The sequence below is a fragment of the Otolemur garnettii genome, unplaced genomic scaffold, assembly GCF_000181295.1.
Source record: "Otolemur garnettii isolate 467f Iridium unplaced genomic scaffold, OtoGar3 scaffold00007, whole genome shotgun sequence".
Lineage (NCBI taxonomy): Eukaryota > Metazoa > Chordata > Mammalia > Primates > Galagidae > Otolemur > Otolemur garnettii.
The window spans coordinates 8,064,610-8,074,577 of NW_003852402.1; the positions used below are offsets into that span (position 1 = coordinate 8,064,610).

At 39.9% G+C, this 9,968-nt stretch overlaps 1 protein-coding gene across 8 annotated transcripts in view; it reads right to left on the reverse strand.

The window, feature by feature from the left end:
* Window positions 1–9,968, reverse strand: part of TNRC6B (trinucleotide repeat containing 6B) — a 261,212-nt gene that overhangs the window by 38,864 nt on the left and 212,380 nt on the right. For 7 of the 8 annotated variants that reach the window (XM_023509249.1, XM_012801146.2, XM_012801145.2 and 4 more), the window contains 3 exons: window positions 8,618–8,663; window positions 7,207–7,355; window positions 970–1,095 (listed from right to left, as the gene is read on the reverse strand). In XM_023509249.1, the coding sequence (XP_023365017.1) occupies window positions 970–1,095; window positions 7,207–7,355; window positions 8,618–8,663 (321 nt within the window). Of the gene's footprint in view, window positions 1–969; window positions 1,096–6,068; window positions 6,240–7,206; window positions 7,356–8,617; window positions 8,664–9,968 lie in introns of all 8 variants that reach the window. The other variant, XM_023509251.1, reaches the window with a different exon arrangement.

Consider the following 9,968-nt stretch of genomic DNA (forward strand, 5'->3'; position numbering starts at 1 on the left):
GCCTTAGCCACTTGAGCCACAGGCGCCGAGCCAACACTGCTATTTTTAGCCCTGGCAACAGAATGACATACTGTCTCAAAAAAAGACATGGCCATTGTGGAGCATGAGGGAAGTCAGGAAGACTCTGTCTGGAAGACATACCACCACCTGGGGCTTGAAAGAGTAAATAGGAAGAGGAAGAGGAGGGGAAGCAATAGCAGCAATATCTGCTCTTTGCTTTAGCAGACAGCACCTCAAAATTTTTCAGGATAACCCAGAATGCACCAATTCTCTGGTTTATCTATGGGCAAATCCTTGAGGGCAACCAACGTCTGAATGTTGACATGTTACAATTCATAAACTAGGTTTAATGAGATGCAATTTAAGAAATCAATGTAGTTTAGGAATCTACTCATAATGGTTTTCATGCAAAAACATCTACTTTGTTAGTATGCATGATATAATAAAAAAATGAGATTTGATATTTTCTCCTAGAAGTTTTGATCCTTGGTAGATGGATATTTCATATTTTATTATACTTGACCTCACTCAATAGACCAAGAAAGAATGGACTATTCACATATATGTATTTTTTTTGAGACGGAGTTTCACTTGGTCTCCCTCAGTAGAGTGCTGTGGCATCTTAGCTCATAGCACCCTCAAACTCTTGGGTTTAAGCCATCCTCTTGCCTCAGCCTCCCAAGTAGCTGGGACTACTGGCACTCACCACAACACCCAGCTATTTTTTTTAGAGAAGGGGTCTCATTCTAGCTTAGGTTGGTCTTGAACTCCTAAGCTCAGGCAATCTATCCGCTTCGGCTTCCAAGGGTAGTAGGATTACAGGTGTGAGCCACGGTGCCTGTCCTGGACTTCTCGTAATTTAAACTAGTAATATTATTTCCTTCATGCCCTCAAAAATTGATCAATTAACAATCCGTAATCCCCTGAAAGGTCTTTCATTTTGAATCATGGAAACACAAAATTGCTTACCTGGGGGGAAATAAACTGGGGAGGCACTTGCGCCCGGAGACTAGGAGAAGAATTCAGTGGCTGCACTGGTGTGTGCAGACCTCTCGATTGTGCTGTGCTGTTTCCAAACAAACCATGATTACCACCCTGTAAACATAAGGGCAATAGTAAGACTTTTTTGTTAACATAAGAAAATGCACATAAGCAACAGTTCTGGTTTCTATCACTCATAAGAATCATACACTGTATTTCATGGAATCACAGAATTTTATAACTGACAAGTTCCTGATCTTAAAATGCTTGGGGTGATTACTTACATAGAACCATGGGTATATATATCACCACCACCTGTGCAGTCTGATGAACTCTATAAACTAAAAGGGTTAAATTCAGTCAAATGTCAGAAGCAGTCCTACATTCTTTTCTGTGATTGAAACATAAAGGCAATGTAACATTTATTTCAACTATTCTTTGACATTGGGTTTGCCGAGTTTATCCTTAAACTTTATCATCTGAGATCCATTTTGATTTTTTTCTAATTTTTTTTTTTTTTTTTTTTTTGAGACAGAGCCTCAAGCTCTCCCCCTGGGTAGCGTGCCGTGGCATTACAGCTCACAGCAACCTCCAACTCCTGGGCTCAAGCGAGTCTCCTGCCTCCGCCTCCCAAGTAGCTGGGACCACAGGCGCCCGCCACAACGCCCGGCTATTTTTTGGTTGCAGCCGTCATTGTTGTTTGGCGGGTCCGGGCTGGGGATTCGCCCGCCACCCTAGGTGTACGTGGCTGGCGCCTTAGCCGGTTGAGCTATAGGCGCCGAGCCCTGAGATCCATTTTGAAAGGCACTTAAGTAAAAATTCAGGCTTCTGACTACCAGCTGTAAAACAATACCATGCTATTACTTTTCTGAATTGGTTAATCATAAAATCAGTGCCATCAAAGAGCAAGCCTAACGTCTCATGAGGACCCTGCTCCAAATCTGAACACCCTTCTTTGTCCTGGATCTGCTTGGCCCCTTCTTTGCTAGGTGAGGAAATGTAGGTCAGTCACATGGTGATATAAATAAGAAAGGGAAAAAGTAAAAATCATTACAGGGATACCAAAACAAATATTACTCACCTGTAACTTCTCATCAAACATATGAATATCAGACTAGTTAAAAGTAAGCTTACTCCTTGCCTTCTGGAGGACCACCTCACTCAGCACTTCTATACTATCCCAATAGGATAGAGAAAGCTGGATAATAGGGTAGCCCTTCCTTTCTGACTTGTTTCTGGCAGGGGAAAAAGTCCTTCAGCAAAGAAACTGTATCTGGTAACTTGACACTGTGTTTGGTCTTTCTGCCTAGGGCTCTCTTCTACACCACCTTCACTTGGCTTCTTTAAGGCTCAGCTGCAGGTTCTCATCAGAAAGTCTTCCCCCAAAAACTTCTTACTTTACATTCAAATTAACTGAGCACAACTGTTTGTTCTCAAAATCCTTAAAAACTCTTTGATGACACACATCATCAAACCACATTATACATATTTTCTATTCTTTCCACCATCAGTTTAATCCTTCCCTCTTTGCACTTCCAGATCTCAATAAAGCCCTGGCCTGTAGGATGAATTAATCATTTGCAAAGATCCATGTCCTACCAATTCCATACACTTGAAAATGTCCCACTGAATATCTTCAGCAAAGGCAGCTGCACCAGTTCCTTTTTTTTTTTTTCTTTTTTTGGAGACAGAGTCTCACTACTACAAAGTCTCACCACAGTCACCCTCGGTAGAGTGTCAAGGCATCATAGCTCACAGCAACCTCCAACTCTTGGGCTTAAGTGATTCTCCTGCCTCAGCCTCCCGAGTAGCTGGGACTATAGGTGCTCACCACCAACACCTGGCTATTTTTCTATTGCAATTGTTTAGCTGGCCCCAGCTGGGTTCAAACCCGCCACCCTTGGTGTATGTGGCTGGCGCCATAACCACTGTGCTATGGATGCCAAGCCTGCACGGGTGCTTATTCCAACTCTGCATACTCTAATTTGAAGTCACCACCATCATCTGATCCCTGAAACCATGGGGATTAGGTAATTTTAAAGACGAATTTTGTAAGGGCATCATTAAGTTTTACAATACTAAAGATACTGTGATGGCTTAATGATTCTAAAATAGATTAAGGGACTGCTATAGGGAAACTAATGAACTTAAAAGCATAATAAATAAAAATGATTATAAACAAAGTAGAAATGGCAATTAAAACCTATGTACCTCATAAAAGAAAATCAAAGATCAGCCATGAATTTTATATCACCCAAAGAGTTGTTTAAACATCCATCATAAGACCTTTAATTCTAAAAACTCAAATATTGTTGCTTCTCCTGTCTCACTATCATTGTACTAAGAATATTCTGCTAAGATCTTTGTCACTTACAATTTACCATCAAAGTAATGACCTTTGTCATTAGATGTCAATTATTCATGCCTTGTTCTGGATGGCAGGGTTGTTAGCAGCTAAAGTCCTTCCTAGAATGTACATTTTGGCAAAGACAGAACTGCTTTATAAGGGTCCTTCTTAATTTCAATAACTCTCTCCTTTAATAACAAGTATTAGAGAGAATTTGTTTTTTTAAGTTTTTATAAAATCAAGCTCCACTTTCCTCTTCACAGTAAATGCCACCATCTCCCCCCCTCCAAAGGTTTTAGGATTTTCATTATCAAGGATCTCTAAAGCTGTACAAAGCACTTTGATACAACAATGGCCAATAGTATAGGTAAGTCAGTAGTAGTTGATCAAAAAATACCTTCTCTGTATATTAATATGGAACTCTGGCATCACAAGCTCTTCGTTTTCTTGGTTCAGATATAGCTATTTTGTAGTGATGTATTGGGGGGCAATCATATAGATCTGGCCTTTCAAAAAATTCTATTTAGGCCGGGTGTGGTGGCTCACGTCTGTAATCCCAGCACTATGGAAGGCTGAGGAGGAAGAATTGCTTGAGCTCAGGAGTTCGAGACTTGCCTGAGCGAGAGTGAGACCCCAACTCATTAAAAAAAAACAAAACAAACAAATAAAAACCCCAGCTGGGCGCTGCAGTGAGCACATGTAATCCCAGCAGCTTTGGAGGCTGAGGCAGCGGGATTCCCACAGCCCAAGTCTGAGGTGCAGTGAGTTATGATGCCATTGCACTCTGCTTAGGCATAGGGTGGGACTCTGTCTCACAAAAAAAAAAGAAAAAAGAAACAAAATTATATTTAGAAATAAATATAATTTACATTATATAAATTATATTATATTTATTATTATATATTAAATACCCTAACACTGGTTTATCCGGCTATTGCTAAAGCTTTATTATATGTGAAGCTTTTATAACAACTCAAGCCCTCATAGTTGTTGTTGATATTTTCCTTGACGAGTGTTTAACTCAGAATAGTAAACAAATTAAGAATAAAATTATCAAGCTAACTGAAATCTTCTGTGATTTGGAAAATAATCTTATATTTTATTAATTAGTAAGTATATTAAATACTCTGTATAAAAATAAGACCACATTTAAAAATCATGACCATATTAGGATAGAATATGTATACCAACCTGGTTAACAATGGCCTTTATTAGCAATCCACAGATCAGAGAAACCAAGAATGGTCTTTTTAGACTCTAATGCCCAGCTAGTTTGGCTGGTTTAGTATACGCAAATTTAGCTCTTGATAATCATGTTATCCTGTAACCACGTTTATAATCACCACTAACCATGACTACTATGCCTGTTTCAGGTATCTTATATCTCAACTCAAAACAATAATCCCCCAGACACAGACATAATTGTTCCTTCCTATTTATATAAATGATAAATATCCATGCCCTCTCTGGAAGTATTACGAAAAACCGTGAAATATAAAGGAAGAAAACAAAAAATCAGCTATAACTCCCAATCCAGAGATAACCAATCTGAACACAGGGATATAATGTAATCCACTGTTTAAAACCTGCCAAGGCAACAATTAGAAAGCACATGTAAGGCCTGCATGCAGTCTGTGGTGTAAGAGGTGCTGTTTTACATCATCCCGTGATGTACATGTGAAAGTCGTCATGTGGAAACAGAAAATGGGTGCAATTAATAATTATAAGCTATACAATTAATGTCCTCCCATGATGTCTTGAGTGAAGGTCACAGTGACACGTGGTCACAGAACTATGGCTAGGAAAACAGCACTGCTGGAGTTACTGTTGCAAAGGAATTCTGACTCCAAATTCCTGGTTGCCTCCAGAAAACCTACAACAGAACTATTGCGGGGTGGCAGGCAGAGCCCTGCTCTTGCCCTCAGGCCTGTGAAGGTTGGGTGGCATTGCCCTACCAGCTCTGCCTGTTTCGTTTTGACTGCACAGCCCTTTCTCAGAGGACTGCCAGATTCAACCCCTGGGCCAAAGCAGCACTGCCACATCTGAGCAATACCTGCTCTTCTCAAAGCTTTATTATCTACTATTAAAGTTACCCTTTCCTGGGCAATTAGTATATTTTAAACTTTAAGACACTAGAATTCAAGATGCTCAAATATTAAATCTTAATAGTTTTGCTGCTATTCTTGTTTTTTAATTTATTTTTCTTTTTAGACCAGGTTTTGGTCTGTTTTGCCCAGGCTGAAGGGCAGTGGCATGATTACAGCTACACACAGACAACTGCAGCCTCAAACTTCTGGACTCAAGCAAAATCCTCCTGCCTCAGCTTTCTGAGTAGCTAGGATTTGTATTTAAATTAGCAGGATTATTAAACTGAAAAGACCTTCAAAGTATTACTATCCAATCAAATGTTGGAAATGGCAAATGCAGTGCTGAATGAGATTATATAAGGTACTTAGGTGGCCTCTGTAACCTACGTCAGCTAATACTTAGCTTACTAAATGTGAACTTATGACCAAAAATGAGAAGATAAAAGAAACAGGTTTAAAATAAAATCCATGTTGAGAAACATGAAGAGAGATGGGTTCTATGGGCTGAAAGATCTAAAACCTACATTTAATATCATTCTGTGCATTCAGTAATCAACAAATTTCCCAAGACAGACAAATGATGCAATAAACTGCAGACCAGGGCCAAGGCGAGGCCACAGCCAAGCAGTTATAAATTTGAGAGGCCTCCTTACTTGTCTAGCAGCGAAGTTTTGGGGGTTGAGCCCTGTGCCGATTGCTCCAAGGCTGACGTTGGGTAGTGTGGAACCAGAGGGAGACAGCTTGTAGCTGGGAGAAGGGGAGAAGGGAGAGCAGGGAGCCTCATCCCCAAGGCACCCATCTTGATTGGAGAAAGGCAAAGTCAGCTGAAAAGTAGTAGGAGTTAGCCAATCACAATGAGTGTTGGTTAGTGAAGCGACAGAATGCAAGAAGGGAAAAGAGAGAGACACTAGCAACAAACAAAGTTAGAGTGTATTAGCAATAACCGAGGATGGAATTTGGCTCTGATAATCATCATCATATTCTGCCCAGCAGATACCATCTGTCATCTTCTTTGATACAGATTTTTCTTATCCCCTGAGTTAGTAACACCTCTCCATTGCACTAAGATAAAAATTGCCAGATGCTTTATTTCTATGCATTTAATACTCATTACTCTATGTGGCTGCTCAAACAGAAGCCAAGGGCACTCTTGTGAATACGTTGCTGTCTGGACTAGTAACCAGTCATGTCAAAATGTGCCACATCTAAAAATTTTGGTCTTAACTGTTTTCTAAAGACCAGGAACACTGCAAATTGGGATGCTGAATCAAAGAATAATCTCCTCTGTTAGAAGTGTTAAAAAATCAAAGCCAGAAAGTATAAATTACTTGGTTAAATCAGGTAGTCGAGAATTTGGAAGTATAGCATTGTAACTAAACACAGATCACCAAGGAAATGGAGAAAGATTAACAAAAGAGCTTCTTCAAAACTTGAAAGTAAGGCCTTGGGAGACACAGGGGTATAGTTACACAAAATCCCAAAATGTATTTTGAAGCTGCACAGCAGCAGAAAAAAGAATTCATACTAAATTTATCTCTAAAATCTCCAAACTTCACAAATTTTTCAAAACTCAGATGTTCTTCACAATACATGCTACAGACAGATGGTTAAGCTCCTAATCACTTGTTGACATCAACTGTTTTTATGTCACCACTTTAAAGTAGGTAATGTTTGTATTTTGCTCATTTAGCTCAGTAATTCTATGCCTCTTCCAAAATTAGTTATCAAAAGACAAATGGGAAACCAAAGTGGTTCTCAGGAATTATTATCTTAAACAAAGGTTTAACTCACCTTCTCAAAATAAGGCCCACTATCTGTGGTTCCCATGTCTTTGGAATTAGGTGGACGGAACCCAGATCGATCCTTCCTCATGATATCATTAAAATCCCCGAGATTCATTGCTCGCTTGTCCACATCAAATTTTTTATCTGAAAGGCTTCCTGAAAAGTAGCATAAATACAGTGAAAATCCTAGAGTCAATGTCTCCCTTATGAACCAAGAGTGACGTGTCCCACTGTCCTTCCTGGGGTGCCAGGTACAACCTCTTTCTATTCCCTGGGGGTAAAACCAGAAGAACTCTCAGTGGCTTAGGCTACTAGCATTTGTCCCTAGAATACACATGGGTCCTTTTCTAAAAACAAAACAAAGTATGTATATGTTGTAGCTTGTTTTCCTTGAAAGACTGAAAGAGAGCCTTAGGGCTAACCTGGCAAAAATCTGGCTGAGAACATCTTTAGCCTAGTTATTGATGTATTTGATGAAAACATCTTGCTCATAAATTCAAAAGTCCTACATGAGAGAAGTTATCTGTTGTTGATCTTTCTGTACCTGCCAGATAAATGATCAGGGCTACTAAACATAAAACACAGTTATGGGGAATAAAAAGATCAAAGAGGCAAGCTACCTGCATGATGTATTTTTCCCCATGCAAATGACTATACCCACTTTCCTTTCACACTTTATACATTTGTTATTGTATCCCAACATCATCAGCGCCCCAGGAAACTTATGGTTTAATTACTCCCATATTGAAAAATACCATTGATCTACAACTAGCTATTTCTCTTCCTAGCCAGGGTTGTCTTCTTTTCTTTTTAGTTGCTTCCTCAGGGGGAGGAACAGCAACCATTACAAATAAAATCCCACAGACTAATGGCTGACTCTGCAAGTGCCTCCATTTGTCCATTATGACATCCTGGTGCAGACACAACAGGCAATCTGGGGGCCAAGTCTGGCAGGGCACAGACATATTTTGATTGGCCCTAAGCAGCATTTTATAAGATCTGATTTTGTTTCCAGTATTTAAACATCAGGGTATCAATATATATCTGAATTTCTGGCCTCTCATGAAAACCTGGAAGACTGGGCACAGCTAAGTTTGCAGTCCTCCTCAGCAACACCACTGGGAACCAAGCAAGGCTGATTCTTTTAGGTGAGATATATTTCTCCATCATTAACCAGGGGCTCGTCATCCTAATTTCTCATACCTGGCACCCTTCACTCATTCACATTTTTTCCCGGATCTTACAGTCATCTGAGTTTTCAACCCCTACCTATTGTCTAGCACAGTACCTTACAAAAAGTAAGAATTTAATAATATCTATTGAATTACGACCATCCCAACTTTAAGTTAGGCAGAAAAGCCCAACAGGATATCATTAACATCAACATATTCCATTCTTATCAATGGAATGATACACACCTACAGACAAATCCATTTTGCTGCTTGGATTATCTTCAGTTTGACTCTGGAAAATAAAGAACAGATGAGAAAGAATTAAAGATGTACATATTTGATCAGAGTAGTGGCATTAGTCATGTAAGAGCAACAGCTTACTGTGGGCACTCCATAAGATCCTCTGAAATGAACTTTACTTATTTATTTATTTTTGAGACAGTCTCATTTTGTCACCCTCAGTAGAGTGTAATGGCATCATAGCTCACAGCAACCTCAAACTATTAGGGCTCAACCGATTCTCTTGCTTCAGCCTCCCAAGTAGCTTGGACTACAGGTACCTGCCACAAAGCCCGGCTATTCTAAGATGGGGTCTCACTCTTGCTTAGGCTGGTCTTGAACTTATAAGCTCTAGTGATCCGCCCACCTCAGTCTTCCAGAGTGCTAGGATTATAGGCATAAGCTACCGCACCTGGCCTCTGCCTCTGAAATGAACTTTCAACTAGAATCAAGATACTAACTTTTGTTTGGTTTTTTTTTTTTTTTTTTGGAGACGAAGTCTGTTCTCCCCAGGTAAGTGCAGGAGCATCACAGTAGCTCATGCAACCTCAAATTCCTCGACTCAAGTGATCCTCCTGCTTTAGCCTCCCAAGTACCCAGGACTATAGATGCCCATCACAATACTCAGCTACTTTTTTTCTATGTTTAATAGAGACTGGTCTCATTCTTGCTCTGGCTGGTCTCAAATTCCCAAGTTCAAGTGATTCTCTTGCCTCAGTCTCACAGAGTACAAGGATTGCAGGCATGAGCCACTACGCCCAGCCAATATTAATGTTTTTAATACAATAGTTTTAATTCCTCCTATATTCTTAAAATTCATTTTTTACACACAATTAGCCTCAATAATCTATGAACAGAGCAAAAGCTAAACAGCTGCCTGAAGAAATAAACCCCTGTCCTCAAGTTCCAGTCAGCCTGGGATCAAATTCCATGAGTGGCAGCCAAATGATGACAACTTCTTCTTGTGACTTGTCAAGTCATCAAATCTTGAAATGTGCAGCCAAGTCATGTCATTTGTCTTTTGGCAACCAGGGGCAGGGCGTCCCTACAATGTTCCCAAGAGATAAGGAAATCAGACGTTCTACAAGAATTCCCTAAGTAGTTCCAATATAGTTTTTCAAGTTATTTTGTCATTGTGGCCTTTTAAAAGTTATAATATGAAAACGAGTATGTCAGTGAGGTCAGGGAAACCTTCATAAATATAAAGTGTCTGACTCTTTCTTCCCCACCCTCCAAGAGAAAAGGACACAAAAATTACACATTTAAAAGCTATAACCGGCTCGGCGCCTATAGCTCAAGCGGCTAAGGCGCCAGCCAC